We start from the raw sequence: 27,857 nt of genomic DNA, 5'->3' as shown, positions 1-27,857 counted from the left end.
AAAAACACCTTGACAATATCTCAAGGTTGTATTTACCCTAAATCAAGTATCTCTAAGATGTTCTTAGTATTTAACCTCTCATAAAATAACAACGGCATCGGAAAGGGGGAAACAAACCCTAAAACTGGAATCATGCATAATTGCTTCTTTAACCATTGCCCTTATCGGACAATGATGCTATTTTCAGAGACAGAGGACAAGGGTCAGTCCACACCTTCCAACTGCAAAATTTTGCAGTGTTCAGGCAAGTTCATCACTTGCTCATGTCATTTGAGTATTTCTATCAAATTACTTGCAAAGTACTATGATTATCACTATTGCATAAAAAGCAAAACCACTATTTTCATAACTATGAATATGACTATGTGGTTGGCAATGGAACCATGGATTGTGTTGATATGGTGGAGGTTCCATTGCAAGGGCTTATATCCATCTAGGATTAAACAACAAATGTCGCCAGTGATTCTTGTGCCGTAATACCCGTGTTAACCATAAGATCCGGAGTGGGACGGAGTAGTCAAAAGTGTTTCCACCTCTCGTTCATCAACGGATGCGCTTTACCGTAGTACACTTGTAATCCAAGGGGGCAAGCTGGTGAGGCTGGGGAGTCCTAAGTCCCCACGGCATTGTCCGTAGTACACTTGTCGCCCGAAGGAGCAAGATGGTGAGGCTGGGGAGTCCTAAGTCCCCACGGTATTGCGGTCTATGATGGGTTGCAGCTACCGGCGGAGTTTGGTTCGATCCCAGACTGTCGTCGTGGTCGGGGTCCACCCTGAAATATATGGGAATAATGGGACCGACGAGGACCCAGGGTCGGGGCATGCAACAAAGGGTGGGTGTTCGAGGTAGCGAAGGAACATGATTGGCTAGACCTTATACCGGGCCTCACACCGAAGGAAGTGTGGACGGGAAAGCTGCCCGGTTGGCACCAAGGTTAAGATCTCTTATGGGTAAAGCAACACACCTCTGCAGAGTGTAAAGAACTGTGACCTGTCACTCCCTGTTCCGGGATAAGGAACTACAAACGCGGCCGGAAAGGAGCTCCATGAAGTTCTAGTAAACCGGTGAAGGCTGACGGACATAGCTCTTTAGAATAAAAGCAATCTCTTGAAGAAATGTTTATCAAAACTTGCATTGGTATTAGACTTTCTGGTTTAATATCGTAGCTAGAGCATTAAACACCTCTTATCTATAATGAACTTGTTGAGTACGCTCGTACTCATACCACTCTTAAATCCCATGCTTAGATTGTCTGAATCGTCTGGGGGAGGACTACGACAACAATGAAGGGGCCGAGATCATCGGCTATGAAGAACCAGACCTCTCTGGAGGTATAGAAGGCATAGACTACCTCATCGTCTACGGATCCGGGGAGGCTTCCGGAGGAGATCAAGCCTAGAGACATCCAGTAGTAGTAACCGAGCAGCCCGAACTCTTAGTATTTAGCCGCTCGAGGAAATAAATGTATAACTTAATGAGACTCTTATATTGTAAGCTAAGTTGGGTTCGCCTCGAACCCAGGAGTATTCCTCTTAGGACCCAAGAGGAGCTCCGAGACGACATGTGTATGATATTTGTAATAATAAATGAATGAGTTATGGACCTGCTATGTTCTGTTGTACTACTCTGAGGGATGTAATATTTGCGGAATGGTACTTCGTGAATGTTATATCAATGACTGGCATACTACAACATGCAGTGGTATGCAGGGTCACCACACTCGCCTTCTCCCTCCAGGTCCCTGAGCTGTCCGGCCTGGGCCTCGATGGTCGCCTTCAGTGAGGCGATCTTGGCCTTGAGGCGGTTGATGGTGTAGTCCTTCTTCAGGTTGATGCGGCGAAGAGTCCGGCGCTCCTTGGCGATGACCTTGATGGTCTCGGCCTACTGAGCCAGCTGGATGTGGGTGTGGTTGGCGTACTCACGGGAGTTGTCCAGCTCCATGCGAGTCTCACTTCGCATGAAGTCGAGGTGGTCCACATGGTGCCTCAGCTGGGGGTGAGACGGCAGGTTCAGGGGCACCCCAAGAGAGTTGTGCCTTGCATAGTGAGCAAAGCGTTCCTCCTGGAGGGCCAGCGCGTTCTGCCCGCACAGACGTGCGAGCGCCTCCTGCAGACCACGAGCGAGTCCATCTGCCCAGTTGTTCTCCCTGAAGGAGAAGTGGATCCTCTCAGTCATGGGGAACATGAGCTTCCCGCGGAGGTCGGCCATGATGACCCACTGCAGCTGTCCTCCGGGCTGGTCATTGACCTGACCCACGAAGAACTCTGGGGGTGGGCGTCCAAGAAACTCCGACAGGGCGAAGAGATCCCTCTCGAAGATCATGTCGCCACCATTCCCAAGCTGGTAGAACTCCGTCTGGACGAAAGGCTCCAGCTGGACGAAATGCTCCATCTGTAGAGGGATTAGATGAGTAAGTTAGAGAAGTGCAAGTGTTCAAAATTTTAATTAACTCATAAGGAAGAGCATGAATTTAGAGTTTTGCAAAAGATCTTCAAAGGTAAGAGTGTGAATATGTTTTCATAACTATTCCCTTCTTTGCATTTTATACTAAGTTTTTGAACGTCCATTCTAACTACGGTCTCCTAAGGTCAAACAATGACTCTGATACCAACTTGTCAACACCCGGATTTTTAAGTCCAGATGCCTATTATATCATACATCGCAATCCCAGGAAGATTGTTTTTGCGAGACATAATAGTTAAGTAGCATAGAGTCATCATTTATTACAACACATACTTGTCTTACAACAATACATCACATGATCCAATATTACACAAATAGATTGTTCAACAACACAAATAGTAGCGGAAGTGAAGTAGTAGTGGACTATCTATTCCACAGGCAACGCTTGACGTTAGAAGACGATCCTAGTTATCGTAGACGTCCTGTTGTCCATCATCCTGATACTGTTGCTCCTCTTCAAATCTGGCATTTGAATAGCCAGGGACACAGCCATGAGTACTTTAAAGTACTCGCAAACTAATACTAATGGAATTACTTATTACTTGTAGTAAGGGGTGCTAAGCTCTAGGTTTATTTGCATAAAGCCAGGTTTTAGTTCAATAAACATTTAGTAAAGACTCCTCATTTGCTAGACTAACTCAAGTGGGAACATTAGTGTCATTCCCACAACTCATTGGTGGTTCAAGTCAAAACACCTTTCCATTCATCATTCCTTTTTAAGACAAAAGATTCTGATAACGGAATAGTATGGCCTTTCCAATCGTCCGTAACCGTGGACACGGCTATTCGAATAGGTTTAACACTCTACAGAGGTTGTACTCTTGTGCCACAACTTTTGATTACATCCGTCGAGGATAACCCAGAATCATCGTAACTCAATACGCGGATCATCAACCTTAACCTTTCACTTATACACCCTAGTATAGGCACCTCTCCCCATGAGCTTGGCCTCCCGGTGAAAACCAACTGTCAACCCGGGAACTGCACAGGGCTTGGGTCGTACATTCACCTCATATTCACATCATTTCACTTTCAACGGAGGCAGCCTCGGCGTAACCTCTATGATGTTTGTTTAGAGGAAACCCATACTAAGATACACAAATTTCTAGTTAAGCCCTACCCATAATCAGGTATTGTGGGGGTACTTGTATAATTGGAAGGGTATCGCATTCAAACCCAATCATCAGTTTTCATTTAAATTCACCAAGTCAACCATGTCACATTCACCTTCACGTCTTTCAAAGTCATTTCAAAAGTCACATGTTCCCATCTAGAGTAGTCAAGTTTTATTTGATTAGCCATAGCAACTATTTCATGAGGGGTGCTATCTAGCTTTGATTTGCTCTAAGCTAACCTTGACTCTTGTTCTACTCTAGACCAAGTGAATCATGAATCAAAAGTAAACTTTAAAATATAATAAGCAAAATAATTGCAAGGTAAAAACATGGGATAGGTAAGACATAAAATAAAGTGTGATGGTGCCTTGCTCTTGTAGAGATTTGCATCATGGTGGTTGGCAAGGGTATTAGCTTGCCTTGGGAAGGGTAGTGGTCAAAGTTTTCCTCCTCCTCTTGAGAGTAGTCTCCCTCCTCTTGGTACTCCTTGTTGCTAGCGTCTATATACGAATACGAGGTATATAATCACCAAACCAATCTTACATGCTAGACCAAAAACACACCAAGGGTTCACACCACTAATTCTAGCATCACATCATTCATGGCATGGTGATTTACTTAGTTTTCTTATTTAAGAGAAAAATAATTTCCTCTCATTACAATTATTGATTTGGTTTGCTATTTAAGTCTTTATAGAAAATAATTTCCTCTCTTTAAATCCTATTAAGATTTAATATCTTCAAATAATAATAAGGTATGAAATATAACTTGACCAAGGTCAACATTTCATATCTATTATGTGGGAGTATAATTTAAATGAGGTGCTACACCTCATACAATTTAAGCATAGCATAGTAATGATTTAAAATCACTAAGTAATAGAATAAGAGGTTCATTATTCTAAGGTCATTACCTCTTATTGAATCACTTAGGATCAAGATTTAAATGAGAGAGTAGCTCTCATACTATTTAAAGAATTTGAATTATAAGTTTTAAATGCACTAGAAATGGCTCCATAGCCATTATTTTGATCTAGTCCATGATCATACAAACAACTTGGTTATCTTTTGGCATAATCAATTAGAGTATATCAAATGTGATTTATGAGAGTTGGAATCAACTCAAAATCAATTATGGTTGAATTTTAAATAAAGTTTCAATTTGTAAAAGTCCCTGTTGTCATTTTTAGCATTCAAATTCTACTACGAATTTGGAGGTGGGACCAGTGGCATTGGTTAGATAAATTCATGGGCTTTCCAGAGATATAAAGTTTGCTAAATTTGGAGTTGTAGATTTGAAACTATTCAAATTTGAATTGGGCATCAGTATTTGAAATGGGGTGAAACGAATTAAATCCAGATTTGAAAAGTTGGGCCGCGCGGGAAAAGCCTACGGGCCCAAAACGGCTTAAACAGACAACCCAGCCCAACAGCGCATTCAGTGCGAGTGGGCCGTCTGACGAGGTGGGGGCCACCCGTCAGTGGCTCTTAACGTAGCGAAGCGGTACGAGTGAGGAGATCCATTGGATTAGACATGAGATCAACGGCGCACAGACATCGTCGTCATCGACGATATGCCGTTGCTTCGCCGGCGAGCCTAGGGGGTTGGAGGGAGTACCAGCGTTCCCGCGGTCGACGGCGAGGTGCGCGGCGACGTTGGCGAGGATGCTGAGTCGACTGGTACCGGCGGCGTGGCGGGGGGAAGCTCCAATCGCCGACGAGGAACTCCGGGTACTGGCGGCCTTTGGTTTCAAATTGGAACGACTCCGGCGATGATTGAGTGTGGAACTTGTTCGAGGAGAAGCAGGGAAGGGAGGAGAAGCTGATGGTGTGAAGAGTTGGGGTGCGGGGCTGCTCTATTTATAGCGGAGGAGGTGACTGGCGAGTGTCGAGGGAGGTCGAGCATGGCGCGGCGGTTCCAGGGTGCGAAGGGGCAAGGTAAGGACGGCGTCGTGTAGGCGGCATCATGGCGATGCTCAAGGAGTAGCTGGCGCAGCAAAAGGGTGAAAGGATGGCTCGGGCGCGTGCTGATCATGCCGCGGTACTTGGCGGCAGGTTTCCGGCGAGGACGAAGGCGACGGGGCTTCTGTGCGTCTTTGAGCATGTTTAGGGGCTAGAGGGAAGCGAGACGATGCTCGACGCAGGGGTAGGCTTTGCAGGGGAGGACGGAGGCGATGGCACGGGCGACGCTCTGGCGCGCTCGGTACACGGTGATCATGCCGACTGGCATGATCCTGGGCGTGCTGGGCCTGTCTGGCTCGGCCAATGCCGTGCGCGCGCGAGCCAGGGCCGTGCATGGTCATGATCCTTGTGCTCGGTAGATGCTCCAGGACAAGGTTTGGGTGAGAGAGAGGGGCCAGAGGAAGAGTGTCCAAAGGTGGCCGGCATGGCACGACATGGAGAGAAAGGAGTCCTTTCTCCACTTTAATCAGCACCAGCAAGGACGAGGCTTGATGCAGGGATGCAGGAGATGCTCATCATCACAATTTAAAGATGGTTTAGCCCAAAATCCAGTGTGTAATGAGGTGTAACACAATTCTGGGATGCTGCCTGCCATGTGTTCGACACAATGGCCGCAAGAGATTTTTATTTGAAATTTGGAAATCTTTTTGGTGCATCTTAATCATATAAATAAAGAAGTAGATTGGTGGTGGTAGTGGTCAATTTGATGAAAGTTTGCCAGATTTCAAAATGGAGATCATCTTCTCTTTGTTTCAATGCCTCATCTTGTCAACTCATTTTTGGTCAACCTGGTCAGAGTCAACACTGGTGGTCAACAGCAAAGTGGTTCACCTTGACATGGTCTTGGATGAGGTGGGAAGTGTTGACCAAGGTTGCTTTAAGAAAAGTCAAAACCAGGGGTGCAAAGTGGTGAAGATATTATAAAATGGCCAAATGACCATTATCATATGTATGTTGGATTTGAAATTTTCTTTGATTTGAATTTGGTTTGTTTGATTCACAAGGGTGTGTTATTGATATATAAGTGTTTTAAAAACAATGGCACAAGCAAAAGAGGCCTTGGTTGATGATTTGCAAAAGTGGCTAAATGTGTATGAGAGGAAAAATGGGATTCTTTTCCATTTCTTTTATTTCTCTCAAATTAGGGTTTGGTGATGTTGGTTTAGGGTTTAAGCATAATAGAACAACAATCCAACACTCATCATGGCAATGGCATATCAAAATGCACACTATGCATAAAACTATATGTAACACTATATGCATAGAAAAAGTTTTTGTTAGTTGTGAAATTTTGAGTACTTGAAATTCTCTCTCTTTATTTATTTGGTTGAAACTTGGGATGTTACAAAAACTAGCATTTAATTTGTCAAGCACAAAACCTATATAACTAGGGTTCACCTATGTGCACCAATGACTTATGCTAAGCAATTCAAGAAACTATGTGATAGCAAGATATATAACTTCAAGAACGAAGGCTATCACAAAGTAAAGAGCATAAGTAAAGAGCACGGATATTGGAATAACCGAAGTGACGCGGAGACAACGATGTATCTGATGGCCCACAAGTATAGGGGATCACAACAGTCTTCGAGGGAAGTAAAACCCAATATTATTGATTCGACACAAGGGGAGCCAAAGAATACTTATAAGCCTTGACAACGGAGTTGTCAATTCAGCTGCACCTGGAAAATCACTAGCAACAGGGTGATGTGAAAGCAGTGGTAATATGATGCGGCGCCAGAAAATAGTTGGTACTACTTTGATGGTGTGTTGACAGGGAAATGTGATGCATCAGTAATATGAGAGCAATAGTAACACAGCAGTAGCAGTAACACAGAGGCAATGACACTGGAAAATATCCCAGCGCGCAGTTGATTGAAAAGCAATGATGATGAAATAAAGGAACGGGGTTCCCGGCGATCTACACTAGTGGTAACTCTCCAGATAACAAGTGTTGGGTGAACAAATTACAACTAGGCAATTGACAGAATTGAATTTAGCATTAAGACAAAATATCCAGTCTGTTAATATCGTAGGCATGTTTTCCATATATAGTCACACGTGCTCGCAATGAGAAACTCGCATAACATCTTTTGTCCTACCAGCCCGTTTGCAGTGGGGCCTCAAGGGAAACTACTGGTAATTAAGGTACTCCTTTTAATAGAGCACCAGAGCAAAGCATTAACACTTGGTGAAAACATGTAATCCTCATATCAAAGCCATCCCCTCCGGTTATCCCAATTCGAGATCACTTTGGGGCCTCGGGTTCCGGACAAAGACATGTGCATAAAATTTGTAGATACAATCTAAGCAACAATTATAGAGCCTAGATCTAAAATCATGCCACTTGTGCACTAGTGACAAGAATTAAACATAACCGTATTGCAACAACAAATACTTCACAAACTTATAAGATATACTGAACATAATGATCAATCCATCGGATCCCAACAAACACAACACCGATTACATCATATGGATCTCAATTATGTAAGGCAACTCATGAGATCATTGTATTGAAGCACATGGGAGAGAGTACCATCTAGCTACAGCCAATAAACCATAGTCCCTATGGGAACTACTCACAAACCATCATGGAGTCGAGGTGGAGGCGGTGGAGTCGATGGCGATGGCTCCGGGGGCACTTCCCCGTCCCGACAGGGTGCCAGAATAGAGACTTTTGTCCCATGAAACTTGGTTTCGGCGATGACGGCGGCTACGGAACTTTTCACGGACGAAGGGTGGTATATCGCGGAGTTTTTAGGTCAGAGGGGTCTTATAGGCGAAGAGGCGACACGAGGGGGTGCACGGGGTGCCCATACCACCCCCAGGGGCGAGCTAGGGATGGCCGCTTCTGGGCCTTGTATGGGAGGCCTGTAGGCCCCCTCCGTCTCTCCTTCTGGCTCCTGGGGTCTTCTGGTATATTAGAATTTCTGTGATTTTTCCAGAATTTTCCGAGCACTTTCATTTTTCGACATTTTCTGCAATAAACAGACATAATAAACAGGAACTGGCACTGTGGCACTTGTTAATAGGTTAGTCCAATAAATGTCATAAAATGATGCAAAGTTCACATAAAACATAGAGGAATTGGTGTAAAACAAGCATGGATCATCAAAAATTATAGATATGTTTGCAACATATCAACATCCTCAAGCTTAACTCCTGCTCGTCCTCAAGTAGGTAAGTGATAACAAATAAATAATTTTTGAAGTGACATGCGCCTTCAAAGTTCAAAGGATGACTAAATACAAATAATTTAAGAACAAGTAATAACACATTCATGATTCAATCAATAATAATTTTGGGACCATGCACATAAAACTAAGAATGACAACTATGCTCTTTTAATGGTGCATGAACATAGAAGATGAAGACTCAACATAAAAGTAAAAGAAAGGCCCTTCGCAGAGGGAAGCAGGGATTACTCATATGCTAGAGATTTTTATTTTGAAAGCATGGAAACAATTGTGTCAACGGTAGTAATAGTTCATATGGGTTATGTATAAAACTTCCTATAAGTTGCAAGCCTCATGCATCGAATACTAATAGTGCCCGCACCTTGTCCTAATTAGCTCGGATTTCCATGGATTATCATCGCATTACATATGCTTCAACCAAGTGTCACAAAGGGGTACCTCTATGCCACATGTACAAAGGTCCAAGGAGATAAATCACATTTGATTTCTCTATTTTGATAGATCTCAACTTGAGGACATCCATACCGGGACAACATAGAAAACAGATAATGGACTCCTCTTTTTAATGCTTTAAGCATTCAACAATAATAATATTCTCATAAGAGATTTTGAGCATTTGAGTGTCCAAGCTGAAACTTCCACCATGATACATGGCTTTGGTTGGCGGCCCAATGTTCTTCTCTAACAATATGCATACTCAAAGCATTTCAACTCATGGCAAATCTCCCTTACTTCAGACAAGATGGACATGCATAGAAACTCACATGATATTCAACAAAAGTGTGACAGGTTGATGGCGTCCCCAGTAAGTCAATGGTTACCGCTCAACAAGCAACTTATAAGAACTAAGATACATAAGTGACATATTCCTTACCACAATAGTTTTTTAGGCTACTTTCCCATGAGCTATATATTGCAAAAACAAGGAACATTTTGTTTTAAAGGTAGCATACAAGAAATTTACTTTGGATTGGCTATGAAATACCACATATAGGTAGGCATGATGGACACGAACGACATTTTGGTTTTTGGGAGTTGGATACACGAGTAGAGCTCATACTCAGTACAAATGAAGGCTAGCAAAAGAAAGGGGGCGACCGACTAAGAGAGCAATAATGGCCATAATCATGCATAGCAACAACCTTATTAATCAAAGCATATGGTGATATTAAAAATCAAAAACTAAATGATCATCAAGTCAACTCAATTGAAACATCAAAGGAGATCTTTCATTTGCATCACTATTAATATGAGACTTCTTACTCGTATCCAACACCAATCAACTTATTTGAAACAACTATCATGGATAATAAACATAAAGACCAGAGAGATATTCATAATAAAACTAACAAGCTCTGAATATAATATGAATGAAAAACTAGAGCTTAAACGAAGTACTCGCAAAAATAGAAAGCTCGTTGAACATATAGTGAAAACTAGAGCGTTCATGCAATTAAAGCGGAGCGTGCTCTCTCCAAAACAAATATGATGGGTCCATCTTTATTGAACAGCAAACAAAACAAAACAACAGAAAAAAATAAAGACGCTCCAAGAAAAGCACATAATGCTTGAAGCAATAAAAATATAGTGCACTGAAAAATGACCTGGTGCTTTTTACTGATGAAGAGGGGTGCCCTGGGCATCCCCAAGCTTTGACGCTTGAACCTCTTGGATATTTCTTGGGGTGTCCAGGGGACATCCCCAAGCTTGAGCTTTTGTCCATTCTTCATCCTATTGCATCATTCTTCTCTCCCTACATTTGAAAACTTCCTTCACCCAAAACTCAACATAATTCATTAGCAATATCAATCCACTTGATTCAGGTATGACATATGTAAATAATATATTAAAACATTGACTACTTCATAAACTTCTTCGGAAATCTCCTTCTTTCAAAAGAACTAAAAAATAAAAAGATTAAGAGGCAAATGCACTAATGGCAAAAATCTGTAAAAACAGAACAACAACTAAAGATCTATTTTTACGAACAATTTCCGTGGCTCAGATCAAAAAATGTTGAACTAATGAAAGTTAAATAATAACCTGGTGAATATTATCGCAAATTTTCAGCTCAAGGTAACGTTCTGGTGATTTATTCTAATTTTTCTCGCGACAGTCCAGAAACAGAAACAGAATTGCAAATTCCCCAAATACTACTTTCTTACCATTAGAGGCTACTCTTGGCACAAAAACTAAATAAAAATGATAAGGAGAGGTCATTACAGTGGAAATGAATTCTGAGACTCAACAAAACAGTAAAATAACAGAGATAAAAACATAATGAGTTGTCTCCCAAAAAGCTCTTTCTTTATAGCCATTAAGATAGGCTCAGTAATTTGAGAAGATGCTCACATATGTAATATGAATTGAAGCAAAAGAGAGCATCAAGAAGAAAATATGAAACACATTTAAGTCTTACCCACTTCATGTGCATGGTAATCTTGTACAAATAAATTCACAAAGAACAAAGTGACAAGCATGTGAAGGTAAAACAAGAGTAACTTTAAAATTTTCAGCACGTAGAGAGGTGTTTTAGTACCATGTAAACTATTACAACCATATTTTCCTCTCTCATAATAATTTTCAGTAGCATCACGAATAAAATCAACAATATAACTATGACCTAAAGCATGCTTTTCATGATCTTCAAACACATAATTTTTATCAAGCTCAAAAATAGTAGGATTAAAACAATCAAACCCACTTTTAGCAATTTTATAACAAGATGATTGATCATTCTCAAGAGGTATGGAACTACTAGTAGCAATCCTATTTTCAGTAGCATTATAATTTATAGCATCAAGTAACATAGGACCATCATCTAGAGCTTTATCATAAACACTCTCCAAGCAAAATTCTTTAGTTCCATGCATTTCGAAATTAGGCACAAATAAAGGATTATCATAAGATTTATCAAAATAGCATGGATTATCATAAATAACAGTAGCATAATTATTCTCACAAGTTTTACTCACAGGAAATATTTCAAGAGAATCCTCATGAACATAACATTCGTCCTCCTTTGGTGAGCATGGAGAGCAATCAAATAATGTAAGAGATAAAGAGTTACTCTCATTAGAAGGTAGGCATGGGTAGCTAATCCATTCTTCCTCCTTTTGTTCATCACTCTCCTCCTCTTTTTCATCTAATGAGCTTTCAGGTTCAGCAACTTCTTCTTCCACGGGTTCCTGCAAATGGTGGATACATTCTTGTGCATAATTGAGTCTCTCTTTATAATCAATGATATAACAATTATTGCTGAAATTTTCTGTGCAATAATCAAGAATAGAAGAGACATAATCTTTAAGGTCATGACAAGCAACAAAAGTTTCATAATTTTTAGACATGAAGGATTCTATTTCAGAGGCTCCCATAAATAATACAAATTGTTCTACTTCTTCGAATCCAAGATGAATATATTCCAATGATAGTTCAAAATTAAAACTTCATCACTAAAGCCACATTGGAATTTAAGATGTTTAGTATCCTGTTTAGAGCAACAATTTTAACGTGCCCCCCATGACTTTGCCCTTATATGATTCTCTATACTTCATAAATAATTCTACAAGTTCCATAGAGTATAAAGTAGGTCCTTCCATAACAACAGTTTTAGTTTTTTGGTTTTTCAAATTTTTATGGATTTTCAGATATATAGGGAAAATAAAACTAAACAAAAATAAACTCAACTCAACAAAATGAAATAAAAACAGCGAGAGGGGTGGAGTGTACTCCCCAGGTGAAATTATAAGTAGAGCTATGCCCCCCGGCAACGGCGCCAGAAAATAGTCTTGATGACCCACAAGTATAGGGGATCGAAACAATCTTCGAGGGGTAAAACCCAAATTTATTGATTCGACACAAGGGGAGCCAAAGAATACTTATAAGCCTTGACAGCGGAGTTGTCAATTCAGCTGCACCTGGAAAAGCACTAGTAACAAGGTGATGTGAAAGCAGTGGTAATATGATATGGCACCAGAAAATAGTTGGTACTACTTTGATGACGTGTTGATAGGGAAATGTGATGCAACAGTAATATGAGAGCAATAGTAACACATCAGTAGCAGTAACATAGAGGCAATGACACTGGAAAATATCCCAGTGCGCAGTTGATTGAAAAGCAATGATGATGAAATAAAGGACCGGGTTTGCCGGCGATCTATACTAGTGGTAACTCTCCAGATAACAAGTGTTGGGTGAACAAATTACAGTTGGGAAATTGACAGAATTGAATTTAGTATTAAGACAAAATATCCAGTCTATTAATATCGTAGGCATGTTTTCCATATATATATAGTCATACATGCTCGCAATGAGAAACTCGCATAACATCTTTTGTCCTACCAGCCCGTTTGCAACGGGGCCTCAAGGAAAACTACTAGTAATTAAGGTACTCCTTTTAATAGAGTACCGGAGCAAAGCATTAACACTTGGTGAAAATATGTGATCCTCATAACAAAGCCATCCCCTCCGGTTATCCCAATTCGAGATCACTTTGGGACCTCGGGTTTCAGACAAAGACATATGCATACAATTTGTAGATACAATCTAAGCAACAATTATAGAGCCTAGATCTAAGATCATGCCACTCGCGCACTAGTGACAAGCATTAAACATAACAATATTGCAACAACAAATATTTCACAAACTTATAAGATATACTGAACATAATGATCAATCCATTGGATCCCAACAAACACAACAACGATTAGATCATATGGATCTCAATCATGTAAGTCAGCTCATGAGATCATTGTATTGAAGCACATGGGAGAGAGAGAGTACCACCTAGATACAACCAAGAACCCATAGTCCATGCGGGAACTACTCACAAACCATCATGGAGTCGAAGTGGAGGCGGTGGAGTCGATGGCGATGGCTCTGGGGGCACTTCCCCGTCCCGGCAGGGTGCCAGAACAGAGACTTCTGTCCCCCGAAACTTGGTTTCGGCGATGACGGCATCTACAGAACTTTTCGTGGACGGAGGGTGGTATATCGCGGAGTTTTTAGGTCAGAGGGGTCTTATAGGCGAAGAGGCGACGCGAGGGGGTGCATGGGGTGCCCATACCACCCTAGGGGCTGGCCTGGGTTGGCCGCGCCTGGGCCTTGTATGGGCGGCCTGTAGCCCCCCTCCGGCTCTCCTTCTGGCTCTCGGGGTCTTTTGGTATATTAGAATTTCTATGATTTTTCCAGAATTTTCCGAGAACTTTCATTTTTGGACATTTTCTACAATAAACAGACATAATAAATAGGAACTGGCACTGTGGCACTTGTTAATAGGTTAGTCCAATAAATGTCATAAAATGATGCAAAGTGCACATAAAACATAGATGAATTTGTGTAAAACAAGCATGGAGCATCAAAAATTATAGATACGTTTGCAACGTATCAGTATCCCGAAGTTCACACTCTTGCGAGTGCTACTCTCCGTTGGAGCGGTGTAGAGGACAAGTCACTCCAAATGCATGAGGGACACCGTATTCTCCTCGAGAATGCCCACCAAAAGGGATGTCCCCGATCCACTATGGAACCTTAGGGTGGTCACCGAACCCGCACAAAGCTTGGGGCTATCTCCACAACTTAATTGGAGGCTCCCAATAAATTGCCACAAAGGCCTTGCCCTTGAGAAATCTCCACAACTTAATTGGAGGCCCCAAGAACACCACTAAGCCACAAAGCACAAAGCTTGAGGTAATCTCCACACCTTAATTAGAGGCCCCAAGAACACCTCAAAGACCACTAAACCATCGAGGGTCCAAAGACCCAAGAGGAAAAAACTCTGGGAACAAGCTCCCGAAGTGTATGTCACACGAACTTTCACCTCCACGTATCACCACAGAGAAGTCAAACCGATGCACCAAATGCAATGGCTAGAACACCACAAAGATGCTCAATCCTTCACTATCAGATTCCAACAAAGCTACAAAAGCTATTGGGGAAATAAGAGAGAAAGAACAAATAGGAGGAGGAACACCAAATTTCTCCAAGATCTAGATCTAGTGGATTTCCCTCACAAAGAGAGGAATTTGTTTGGTCAAGATGTAGATCTAGATCTCCTCTATCTTTTCCTCAAATATGAGCAAGAATCATGGAGTGATTAGATGGAGAGGAAGCTTCTCAAGGTCAATAATGGAATAGAGAGAGAGAGTGGGAGAAGCAACTGCTCAATGGGGGAAGAAGACCCCTTTTTATATGGGAGGAGGATCACTAGCCGTTTGGAGAAAAAGGCTCCATTTTCGCACCCGGCCGTACCTTCCGGGTTTGGCCGGACCAATCTGGCCAGCCGGACTTGTCCGGACCAGCCCCAGACCAATTTCGGCGACTAATCTGAGAGCCAGGACCGCTTGGCCGGACCGGGGGCCGGACCTTCCGGCCCGTGGCCAGACCAATCTGGCTAGCAGCGCACCGCACACCAAAAACGTCGCCATTTTCACATCGGAACTCTGAATTTGATGATCTTGGGCTCGTTGGAATCACAACGAAGAGTTATTAACCTTGCGCATTCCACTTGAGCTCAGTGATGATGATCTTGACTACAACAATATGGAACGTCTTTCTTGATTGTGCTTGCTTGATTAAGTCTTGTGGATTTCTCCCCACACTCCACTACAGGAGCTCTTCTTTGGTGCATATTCACATATCCATGGACACCACATAAATGACAAGCTTCAAGCATATAATCTCTTTGAGTTGGCTCATCTTGAACTTGCACCTGATTTCTTCTTATTGCAACCTTGAAGCCAACATATGATTCAAGCATTGCCTATGGACAACTCCTACAATTATAACTCAATGCAAACATTAGTCCACAAGGATTGTCATTAATTACCAAAACCACACATGGGGGCTCCATGCACTTTCAAAAGTTTTCGTTGCCAAGAACAAATCCTTTATTGAGAAGGAGTTTCACACGAAAGAAGTGACTGGAAGAAAAGTAGAACTCGACGAGGTTATTGAACCTTCTCTCGGACTTGAGAGTAGCGCAGCGCCGGAAGATGTCCCTGTGCCGCCTGCACCGATAAGAGAGGAAGCAAATGATTATGATCATGAAACTTCGAGCGACGTTGCTACTGAACTTCGCAGGTCGACGAGTGCTTGTACCACTCCTGATTGGTATGACCCCTGTCTAAATGTCATGATTGTGGACAACAATGATGAAGACCATGCGACGTATGAGGAAGCAATGATTGTCCCAGATTCCAACAAATGGCAAGAGGCCATGAAATTCGAAATGGGATCCATGTATGATAACCAAGTATGGACTTTGGTAGACTTACCTGATAGCCGCAAGGCTGTCGGGAATAAATGGATCTTCAAAAGAAAAACAGATGTTGATGGTAATATTACTGTCTATAAAGCTCGACTTGTCACAAAGGGGTTCCGACAAATTCAAGGAGTTTACTACGATGAGACTTTCTCACTTGTAGCGAAGCTAAAGTTTGTGAGGATATTGTTAGAAATAGCAGTATTTTTCGATTATGAAATTTCGTAGATGGATGTCAAAACGGCGTTCCTTCATGGTGACATTGAGGAAGAGTTGTATATGGTACAACACAAAGGTTTTTCAATCCTAAAAATGCTGAACGGGGAGAGGAAGAACTTCATCGACACCGTAAGCACGGCCGAGTACGGAAGTGCTGCCGGTTGCAGCACCGGCATGATCGACTACATCAACCATGAGATCTGATCTTGTTAAGGCTTTGGATCTTCGAGGGTTAGTATCTCATCTCTCTCGTTGCTCCGATCTTCATAGATTAGATCTTGGATTTTCCTAGATTGGATCTAGGTTTTGTTCTTCTTCACGGTAGAATTTTTTTGTTTTCTATGCAACGAACCCATCAAAATCCCGAAAAATCAAAATAAAACATGGATATAATAGTAGATAATATGCCAATATGATGGAATATGTCATAAGAAACTACAAAGTTCATGTATTCATTTTACATTCATCAGACCCCCATACGGAGAGCATGTGAGTTAATAGGGCCAGAGACTTTGGTGTTAGTAGGGCCGGAGACTCGGGTGTTGAAGTCATTGTTGGCGTTTGGACTGGAGATTCTAGTATCTGGAGGCCAGAGAGTCCAGTGTAGTTCTTCCAAAACTGGCAGCCTCTGTTCCTCATTCTCTCGTTCTTGTTCTTCTTCTTCTTCTTCTTCTTCATGGGCTTGGTTTCTACGGGGTGCTTCTTGTCCGACCTACCTGATGACACATAGAGTATCGGCATGACGTAGTTTACCATCCAAGGGGTGTCAAGATCACGCATGTAGAGGAGTGAATTCACCTCTTGTTTTATTGCTTTGGCACGTGCTCGAGTCATGGGTCGTGTCCATATTAATACATATTCCCACATATTTTCAACATGTATAGTGTTGTTTCCATGTTTTATACTGATTTATGGGGATTTACGAGTGATCACATTTATTTGGGTTATGACTCTTCAAGACAGGAAAAACTTGTTTTGCGTATTTTTCACTATCACGGACCTACACGGAGTCAAATTGAGCTAGGATTTAGGGGACGTAAATATTTCATCATAAGTAGCAGCTGGAGCACATGGACCTCACCTGGAAGGCCTCGAGGCCCAAAAGAGTATAGGTGGCGCGCCCTATGGGGGAGGGGGCACCATGTCTCTATTCCCCCTCGACCGTCCGATTCGCTTCAATCTTGTGCCCACTAACTTCTTTTGACCTAAAAAACCCTATATATATGACCCCAGGGTTCCCTCAAATAGAGAGCCACATAAACACCGAAACACGGAAACAGAGGCTCCATCATGAAAGATTGGAGGGGGAAACTCCGTTGGAGCCGCCACCGGAAGGATCTCCACCTTCTCCAACGTCTTCCTCATCAACACCATGATCAAGGGGGAGTAGTCCACCTCTGCACTATGGTTTTGTGGTAGTAGCATGGTCTATTTTTCTATTGTTCTTCATAGATCTTGGTACCATATGAGTTGCCCAACATGATTATGTCATATATGTAATTCCTATGTCGTGGATCTTTATTATATGATATTGTAATATACGATTGGAATCTATTATGTGTAAGATGTATTGATGGATGCATATTATGTACCCCGTTCTTAAGTATTAATTGGTTTTGATCCAACTTGTATGCAAGAACATTTGTGGAGAGATGTGTGTATTAGATGGAGTAGCATGATTTTAGTGATTGGATAGTGACAACAAATTCATGATCTATTATGGTTTTTTCTTTTCCTTTGCTACCTCACTAGGGATAAAGTAAATGCATGTGATATGTTCATCACGTGACAAAAGTGATGATCTTGTTTGTTCAAGGTAGCATATTTGATATTCAAACATCATGTCAACGTACTTTTTATGGCTATGCTCTGTTAATTCTTAATACAAAATTGCATATGGAGTTTTCACTTTACTGTGGAGTGTAAGAGAGATGTGTTGCATCATCTCTATGGCCATATGAATGCTTATCAAACACATATTAAAGTCCCACGGTCCAATTATAATCATAAGAGAATAGACAAGTGAACCCATGAACCCCGATCCAATTGTAATCATAAGAAACACATGTCCATTGCATTTATCTTACTTTTTGCAGCAATATTTTAATCCGAAAATACAAAAATATTTAGTTCACTTAGTCACACACAAAACCCACAAACAATTATCTTTTTCATAGTTTGCTTTACTTATTTAGTTTACTTTACTTGTGTCACGTCTTTTATTTACTATTACTAATAAAAAACTTGTGCTTGACAACCACACGGTGGAGTTGGGGACACAAAGCATTACTTCACTTTGCAGAATTGCTAGAAGAAGAGGAAATGAGACAACTCTTTCCTAATTCCCCGAGAGTTTGATATAAACCACTTGAGTTGCTCTTGTGGGGAAAATTCTTCGCTGACCACAATACTCTGCTATTGGAGTTCCAACGTCATCACGGTTACAAGGGGAAACATCTGGTGCTTGATGGTGCTGCTCCATACACCAAAAGGAGGCTGAAGAAACCCCCAACAAACCCTGAGCTGTCCACCTTCAGGTTTGGTGAAGCTAACGATTGATGGCTCCTACAAAAGTGATTATGGTTCTGCAGGTACCAACATCGTTTTTCGTGATGATACCAGTGCGGTATTTCTTTCCGGATTGTCGATCTTTACCTGCATATGAGGAGGCTCTAGATCGAAGCGGAAGTGATGGCCAGTTCAGAAGGTCCGGAACTTGCCCTACGGCATGGTCTATTGTGCATTTCTATTGAATCGGACTGCTCACAGCTGTTCGTGCCAAAGGTCGACATCATTCTTCGTATCTGCATACTATCTCAGAGATTGAAGGAATAGCGAGAACCAGTAGAGCTTGCAATTTTGTAGTAAAAGTAGACGGTAGTCTAATACGTAAAGATTAGCCACTGCCTAGCCAACTGGGCAATCTCTGCTTTGTACTCCAAGCGCGACGATCATATGGCAGCCAAGAGTTAAATGCCAATACAGCGAGATCAGCACTGAAAATAGCGTTGCCCTTCTTTCCTAGAAAAAGCGGTGCCGCCCTTTTTTTTCAGGCGATGCCCGTTCGGCTGCCGGCGGAAAGGCAGCACAAGAGCTCGCGCGCGCGGTTGAGCCGGTAACCGACTGGACTAGGACGCGCCAACCGCCACCGCACCGCCACTTCCCACTCCCACGACCACGGACCAAGTGGGCCGTCGGCCGGCCACGCGGCGTGCCCGAGCTGGGCGGCGGTTCGGCGTTGCCGCCAGATAGAAGTTGCAGTTGCGCACCTTCTGCTTCCCGCGCGAAAAAAGTGCTCCAAGGCGAGGCTGGCACTTGGCGAAACCCCGCCACAACCACAATGTCAGCTAAAAATAATGCTTGCGCCGGACGAGATCATGGTGGACTTATCTTGCTTCTGTGGAAGCTTTCCTGGATCATTTTTCTATGATCGTCTTGCTGCCTGTCGTCGTCAGCGTCTTTTTTTTTTTTTTTTTTTTTTTTGCACAAAGAGAGGGGTCAAAAGACCCCGCTGGAGCTTCAAAAAAAGAACACGTAGCGGGTACAAATTGCAGAGTGGCCCTTTTCGTCTCTTGCCCTAAGAAACCTACTATTTGAAGAAAAGGCCACTCTAATTTCAAAAAACACCCTAGAAAAAAGAAGGAAAAAGCAATCGAGTACACGGGTGTCTCCGCCACTAGTCGCCGGCGATCTCCAGGCGTTTCCGCCGAAACCAGAGAGCAGCGAGCTCGAAGACTCTCTTCCGACGAAGCAATCCCGCCGCCGGCCACCTCCAGGAATCCGGGGACGCACCACTTGGCTTCCTTGAAGCGTCGAGCTCCGGCGAAGGATCCAGGGACCTGCCTCCGCAGTGGAGGTAGAAGAAGGGCCTCCCAATCGGCCAAAGATCACGGCAGCAGCAGCGGCCACCGTGTGTTGCGCTCGAGAATAGCTCCAAGACCACCCAGATCTTTTAACAAAAGCATCATCTACCTTCTCCTTTCCGCCACCACGCCGGCATAGAAGAAGATGTTGAACAAGATCTGGGCCAACACAGATAGGAACCAGGGGATCTTTCTCCTCTACTTCCCCTTCACCCCCTCGGCGACCAGGAAGAAAGAAGAACCAAGAACACCAGGCTCCAAACTTATTATCTGAAGAGAAAAGAGAGAGAAAAGGAGCAGAGAGCACCGAAGCAACTCCTTGCCATGGAACCGGCCAGAAGGTGCCAGCATAGGATTCGAAATCACCCTCACTCCAACCATCGGTAGCAGCTGCTGCGAAATGGTCGCCGCCGTGCCGTCTCTTGTGTGTGTGCGTGCAGCAGGCCAAATCCCCTCTCGCCAAACGGCACGCGCCAAGAAATTCTACCAGGAGATATGCTAGGATATCATTACCGTGACGAGAGACGAGACAGAAATCGACGACCTTGTTATCACACTCGTGTGTGACGACTGACGAGGGAGTAGCAACCGTTGGACGCTTGATTCGAGCAAGAAACCCTCATGACCCTGCGGTTACATCGTCCAAGCTCGATCAGGAAAACGAACCGTTCGTGCCCCATAACTCTACCTGCAGTTAAGGAAACTGCAGATCACTCCGAAACAACAACAACAACACACTTCTTGCCCCCCATCTTCTTCTCCCCCGTCGTCTTTTTCCTACCACTTTGGAGACTCCTCCCGTGTTGGCGGGATCTCTACGTCAACAGGTCGCAGCTCTCGGAAATGTTTACTCTCTGAAACTCTGACCGCTTCTTGAAGCAAAGCCAAGGCATACCCCCACGTACCTGCTGCTTCTCCCCTGCCGAAGCAACCCGTTCATCTTTCGCCGGCGCTCCAGTAAGCTCGTGAGTCTCCTCGCTCGATCACGCGTGCCTTATTTTCTTTCCTTTTCTGTATCTGCCTGCCTGTGAATCCACGGCAAAATTCGATATGGCACTAGTATTGATTTGGTGTTCAATCACGCGTTCTTGATCGCTCATGATATTGATGATATGGCAAAATTCTAGTATATGGCATGGTATTGATATGGCAAAATTCGAGCTGTTCCACCTGTTAATCTGTACATGGCTATATGTGAAACGAGTATCCTTTCTTCTCTTGCCATAATTCGGAAGTTTTTCGGAAAAGGACGGAGAGAGGGGGATAAATGGAAAGAAACAGAGAAGAAAACACAACTATGCCATTTTCAAAAATCGTCCAGATTAGTTGTGCATTAACCAACTGCCTAATCTTGCGCGATCTTCCAAATCTTGGCGAAATCGCAGTTCATACAAGAAAATTGCACAGATTCACACTAGAGCCTTACTATTTATCTTTGCACAGGCAGAGGCTGAGACCCACACCAACATCTCGAGAAACAGGGCAAGAATTGTGAGCGAAATCTTTTGATCCATCCCTGTATCGGCGAGGCCGATCGCCGAGCGGGATGGAGCAGCTCCGGCAGCTCGGCGAGGCGGTGGGCGCCATCAACGCGCTCATGGCGTTCGAGCCCGACCTCCGGATCAACCCGCGGCAGTGCCGCCTCCTCGCGGACGCCTGCGCGCACGCGCTGGACGCCGTGACCGGCGAGGTCCGCGCCAGCCTCCGCTTCGACGAGCGCGGCGCCAAGTGGCGCGGCCTCGAGGCCCCTCTCCGCGAGCTCCACCGCGCGCTCCGCGACGCCGAGGGCTACGTCCGCCAGTGCCTCGACCCGCGCGGCAGCTGGTGGGCGCGCGCCGCGGCCGTGGCGCACGGCACGGACTGCGTCGAGCACCTGCTCCACAACGTTCTGTGGTGCGTCTCCGTCGCGGTAGAGGCCGTCGAGACCGCCGGGGAGAACGCGGGCTCCGACGCGGACGACCTCGCGCGGACGCGGCTGGTGCTCGCCAGGAAGTACGACGGGGACATGCTCGACCCCAAGCTGTTCCAGCACGCGCACGGTAAGCGATACCTGGTCACCCATGAACTCGTTGCTCGGATGGACGCCGCGTGGAAGGAGGACAGGTGGCTGCTGTCGCAGCTGCTCGACGAAATGACGGGCCCGGCCGCGCCAAAGCGCCTAACGAGGAACGAGCAGCGCCTCGCCGAGGTCCTGGCCGCGCCCAGTGGGAAGCTGCACCCGGCGTCCATTCTGCTAGGAGGCGACTACAGCGTCCGCAGGCGGCTCGGCGGCCGCCTCAAGGAGGTGCAATGGATGGGGGAGAGCTTCGCGGTGAAGCACATCATCGGGGACGGCGAGGCGGTCGGCGCCGAGGTCGCGCTCCTGTCCTCGGTGGCGCACCCGAACGTCGCGCACGCCGCTCACTGCTTTCACGACGAGGACAGGAAGGAGTACTTCGTCGTCATGGACCAGCTCATGGCCAAGGACCTGGGGAGCTACGTCAAGGAGGTGAGCTGCCCGCGGCGGCGGACACCGTTCCCGCTCGTCGTCGCCGTGGACATCATGCTGCAGATCGCGCGCGGGATGGAGTACCTGCACGCCAAGGGGATCTGCCACGGCGAGCTGAACCCGTCCAATGTGCTCGTCAAGCCGCGGCAACCCGACGGCGGCTACGTGCAGGTCAAGGTCACGGAGTTCGGGCAGTACGGCGCAAAAGCGTCTGCTAATGGCAATGCCAACGGCGATGACAACACCTGCATCTGGTACGCACCGGAGGTGCTCAAGCCGGAGGGCGCGGACGGGGAGACCAGGTGCACCGAGAAGGCCGACGTGTACAGCTTCGCGATGATCTGCTTCGAGCTGCTGACGGGCAAGGTGCCGTTCGAGGACAACCACCTGCAGGGCGACAAGACGAGCAAGAACATCCGCGCCGGCGAGCGACCGCTGTTCCCTTTCCAGACACCCAAGTACCTCACCACCCTCACGAAGCGATGCTGGCACGCCGACCCGGCGCAGCGGCCGGGGTTCTCCTCCGTCTGCCGCGTGCTCCGGTACGTGAAGCGATTCCTGGTCATGAACCCGGAGCAGGCTGGACAGGCTGACGCGCCCGTGGCGCCACCCGTCGACTACCTGGACGTGGAGATGCAGCTGCTGAGGAGGCTCCCGGCATGGCAGGGCGGCGAGGGGGCTCGCGTCTCGGACGTGCCGTTCCAGATGTTCGCGTACAGGGTCGTGGAGAGGGAGAAGACCACCGCCGTGCTGCACGCCAAGGACAAGCTAGCCTCCGACTCGGGCAGCGAAGGGAACTCGCTGTACGGCGACGAGAACGGCCTCGGGGCAATGTCGCCCGACCACCCGTCGAGCGGCACCGTGCGGCCTCTGCCTGACAGCAGCGACGGCAAGAAGCTGCCGGCGTCGGCGAAGAAGGCGGACAGCAAGGCGTCCAACTCAAAACAAGCAGGTAAGCTACGGCATTCTCTGCTTACATTTCACGAATCTCAAATTTTCCACCTCGACTGTACAATTTCGTATCGCAACCAGTGTACTGAGGAAGAACAATTGGGCGCCACCTGTCTTTTCAGGGTCTGTTCAGAAGGTGAAGCCGAGCACGGCGAAGACTCCGCAAGCACCAAGACGGACGCTCGGCCTGAAGACCGACGGCCTCATCTAGTCCGGGCGACATCGGGCGTCCTCAGCTGGCATTGCAGGTTACAAGCTCCGATAGTACGAGCTCGTCGTGGTCCGGGGCAGTTCGAATGCCGTCGAGTGATTTTGATGAACGAGTTTTCGTTTCTGTTTTCCTCCGTGAAGAAGGGTGGTTTCTATCGCATAGATATTTGTTTGATTGGTAGTGAGAGCTGCTTCAGAGTAGTCAGTATTATTTACAGTCAGAATCTTGTCGCTACTCGTGAAGTCTGAAATCAGAAGTCATATTATAGAGAAAAAAAATCTTTGATTTAATCAAGACGGATTCAGTGGCTTTTTTACCTTCCCAGATATAAACATGTTTTTAGAGCATCTCCAGTAAAATAGGGCAAGGACACCGTTGCCACACTAGATGATGTAAATTAGGGCACCACTGTAGCCCAACACTTCATCAAAGATTGTCATCATCACCACCTTCCTTCTCTCCGGCCACCGGCATCCCCTCCTCGTTGTGGACATGAACATCAACAAGAGTGATGGGAGTGTCATACGAAGTGGAAGTACCTCCCAATACCGCCAACCATGGTAGTTTGCACATGAGCTCCCATGCCTTCTTGCATAGAACTATCCATGGCTCCCATGTAGCCACCTTCCATGCCGCCCATGCCACCCATGGCTCCCATGTAGCCAACGGCCGTGAAACCACCTACCATGTTGCTACCTCTCATGCCACCACCTCCCATGTACCCACCTCCCACGCCGCCGGCCATTAAGCCACCTCCAATGTACCCACCTCCCATGTCACCGAACACGTAGCCACAACACATGCCTCCCATTGCTTGTTGCTTTGACCTCAACATTTTCTCGCGACAAACGTTGATGTAGGCCTTCTACTCCTCATTCATGTGAGTGGTATCCATGAACATGAGCTTTTCTCATTCTCCATGGTACGTTGTTCATTCTCCTTGGCCACCCTCCTCTCCTCGGATGCCGCCTTCTCTCCACAGCCACCGCCTTGCGCTCCTCGGCCACATTTAACTCTTATATTTCCTTTAACTCTATTGGCTTCCTCTCCTAGTTCATCTCTTTGTGTGTATTCATCAAAGTATCGAATAACAACTTGATGTCATCATCTCTGATCTTCTTGCCATTCTCCTTTGCTTGCTTTCTTCAGATGGGCCTCTCGGTTCTTGCAACGGAGTGGGGAGTGGCACTCTATTTCCCATCATAACTTGAATTCCCATAATCATCAATAATTGTTGCATCTCTAATCGAGTTCTTCCTCCTAGGCCCAAGCTCATGCATATCTCGGTCCAACAATGATGCAAGGTAAATGGTTTCCCTTTGTGGAATTTCTTCAGACCTGTCTTGATGACACCTCTAAACAAGTTTTGCACAATATTCTTACACAAGACAATACATAAGAAAAATAATATAGTACACACAAGACAAGCAAGGCACAAACAAAGAGAAGAAAGCATTTTACCCGGACTTTCTCGTTAGTGCGACTCGGGTTCAAAGTCTACAGATGTGACAAACAAGCTCCCCACTTTTGTCAATCCGTCAAAATCATTCCCCATCGATGACGGACGAAAGCTTTTGTTCGCTTGTACCCACTCTTGTTGCGAGCAACGAAGAACTCCCACATCCTTCTCCAATAGGCATCCTTGGCCTGTTCGGTGCCGACGGACGGCTCCATGCGACCTTCTTCCAAGCATTGCAAATCAAGACGTCTTCGTTGAGGGTGTAGTTTGCCAATCTTCCGGTCTGGCAAAAAACCTTCTTCTTCATCAAGCATATCCTTCATTCTCTACCTCGTACTATTGTGATGTAGCTTCAAATTGTGATGACACATTCATAGTGTGCAAAAATGCATCATCATCAACAGTACAAAGTCACAGTCATCATGTACAAAACAATCAATCAATATTGCATATCTCTAGAATGGATATGGAAATAAAAAAGGAACAATATAGGGCGGTGAGTTTTCCACCTTTGGGAGTTTCATAATACATGTCGCGGTCGGTCGGGGGGTGGGGGACAGCGACGAGTGCGGCTGCTCCACGTTGGGATGCGAGGATAGCTGAGGGGGCGAGGTAGATTGACCTCCTCAGCAACTAATTCCTTGCCGCGCTTCGTCTTTGCACCACAACAAGAGGGGGTCGTCGGACATGGTTGGAATCGGCGGCGGGAGGGGTGAGGATGGCGGCACGGGCACCGTCGGCCATGTCCATGGCGGTCCGATCGCTAGGCAAATCGCGGCGGGAGGCAAGGAGGCAAGCTGGGGCGGGAAGGTCATACTATCGGTTGGCCTCTTGTGTGCCGCCGTATTTTGTTTTGCATCACCACTCTGCCCAAAAAATTACATCACCAAAATATTTGGGGGCACCTGTTGGATACCATTTTTTAAGGACACTGCTGAGCGTCCCCCTGGGGATTAAATTTTTGATCCCCCGGATCCGCGTCCGTCCGATGGAGCTGCCAAGACCATTCGATCTATGTACAACCGGAAAACGTCGCTTTCTTTCCATCTAGCTGGACCCAGCTCACGTCTGAAAGATCGAGATGTCGCCTAGAGGGGGGGGGTGAATAGGCAATTACAAACTCTTGCGGATTTGTCTTGTATGAATGCGGAATTAAACTATCGTTTAGTTTACAAGCACAAACCCTAAATATGCTAAGCTCAACTAAGTGTAACAATAGCAACTAGAGCTAAGCAAGATAGGCACAAGATATATGTAGCACAAGTGATAGCAAGATATATGTACTTCAAGCACGATGGCTATCACAAGGAAAGAGAGCTCGGGTATAGAAATAACCGAGGCACGCGGAGACGAGGATGTATTCCCGTGTTCCCTTGCTTTGCAACAAGGTACGTCACGTTTGGAGGAGTGGAGGTCCCACGAAGGATTCCCCACGCCACGAAGGCTCACCCTATTCTCCAAACCACACCCACGAAGGATAATGGCCCTTTCCTTATGGTTAGCTTTTCCTCCGCTCCGGAGATGGCAAGATCGACAACCACTTCACAAGCTCCACGAAGGAGAAGCCCGGGCCTCTTCACAATCTTCTTGAAGAGATCACCGGAGCACCAATCACCAAGCCAACTAGGAGGTCACCCTCCAAGAGTAACAAGCTCACGGTCTCTCACTCGAACAAATCGTGGTGGAGAGCTCAACACTATGCAATGATGCAAAGCAAGAACACCGGAGGTGTTCAAGTCCTTCACACTCAAATCCCACCAAAGCAACGAATGCTAGGATGAGATTGGAGAGGAAGAACAAGGGGGAAAGTCAACCAAAGACTCCAAGATCTAGATCCCAAGAGTTTCCCTCACTTAGAGAAGAAATCGATCGGTGGAAGTGTAGATCTAGATCTCCTCTCTCAAATCCTCAAATATGAGCAAGAATGGTTGGAGGAATCAAGGGGGAGAGCAAGTTCTTCAAATAGTAGCAATGGAGGAGAGAGAATAGGAAGAACTGGTTTGGCTCAAGGTGGAAGAAGCCTATTTATAGCAAAGGGAGAAATAGAGTTGTTGGGGGAAAAAAGACAGGAAAAAAACAAAAGAAATCGGGCTGAAAAACACCCCAGGCCGGCGGCCCAGCCGGCTGACCGGAACCTGGGCTGAGGAGGCCGGTTCCCTGTCCGGCCAGCCGGCTCACCGGCCGGGCGGGCAACTGGGCCGCGCGGAGGCGACCAGCCCAAAGGGGCGAGCCGCAGGCGGCAGGAAGGCGTGGGGCGCGCGGGGCGCGCGGCCGCGTGGGCCGAGCGGCGGGAAGGCGGCCCAGCGGTGCGGGCGGCGCGGAGCAGAGCGGGCGCGCGGGGAGGCGGCCCGGTCCGGCGGGAGGCCGGTCCGGCCGGGGCAGCGGGCGGGCGGTCGGTGACCGGGCCGGCGATCGGACGGGCGGCCAGGCCCACGGGACTCCGCCCGGATGGCACCGGTTCCCAGGCCGGTTTTCGACCGGGTGGGCCGGCGCCTGGCCCGGTCCGGCCGGCTGGCTCCTTCCCCCTTTTTCTTTTCTTTTTCTTCTTTTCTCTTTTCTTTAATAACTAATGCTCCCGAACTCCGAATCGCATGAAACCAATTTTGTTTGGAAGATAACAACAAATGCTATCTTATGGAAAGTGAAAAACCAAGAATCTGTAGGAG

General features: G+C 45.9%; 1 protein-coding gene across 2 annotated transcripts; it reads left to right on the top strand.

Annotated features, from left to right (window-relative positions):
• The first annotated feature begins 20,723 nt into the window (after nt 1-20,723).
• LOC127342989 (uncharacterized) lies at nt 20,724-24,026 on the top strand. Of its 2 annotated transcripts, none has more exons than XM_051369055.2 (3): nt 20,724-21,047; nt 21,530-23,522; nt 23,644-24,026. In XM_051369055.2, the coding sequence occupies exons 2-3, from the start codon at nt 21,629-21,631 to the stop codon at nt 23,730-23,732; spliced, it is 1,983 nt and encodes a 660-aa protein (XP_051225015.1). In that variant the 5' UTR covers nt 20,724-21,047; nt 21,530-21,628; the 3' UTR covers nt 23,733-24,026. The 2 variants fall into 2 exon arrangements, with proteins under 2 accessions (XP_051225015.1, XP_051225014.1); XM_051369054.2 differs by having other exon boundaries at nt 21,526-23,522.
• The last annotated feature ends 3,831 nt before the right edge of the window (nt 24,027-27,857 follow it).

This window comes from Lolium perenne, chromosome 3 (genome assembly GCF_019359855.2).
Source record: "Lolium perenne isolate Kyuss_39 chromosome 3, Kyuss_2.0, whole genome shotgun sequence".
NCBI lineage: Eukaryota > Viridiplantae > Streptophyta > Magnoliopsida > Poales > Poaceae > Lolium > Lolium perenne.
Note: the sequence above shows the minus strand (reverse complement) of the source record. Positions and strands in the feature narration are given on the sequence as shown.

Excerpts from the sequence above, each read along its gene's own strand:
- LOC127342989 (XM_051369055.2), top strand. The coding sequence starts at position 21,629 with ATGGAGCAGCTCCGGCAGCTCGGCGAGGCGGTGGGCGCCATCAACGCG. Across the intron at positions 23,523-23,643 it reads GTCCAACTCAAAACAAGCAG|GGTCTGTTCAGAAGGTGAAG; the intron begins GTAAGCTACGGC and ends CTGTCTTTTCAG.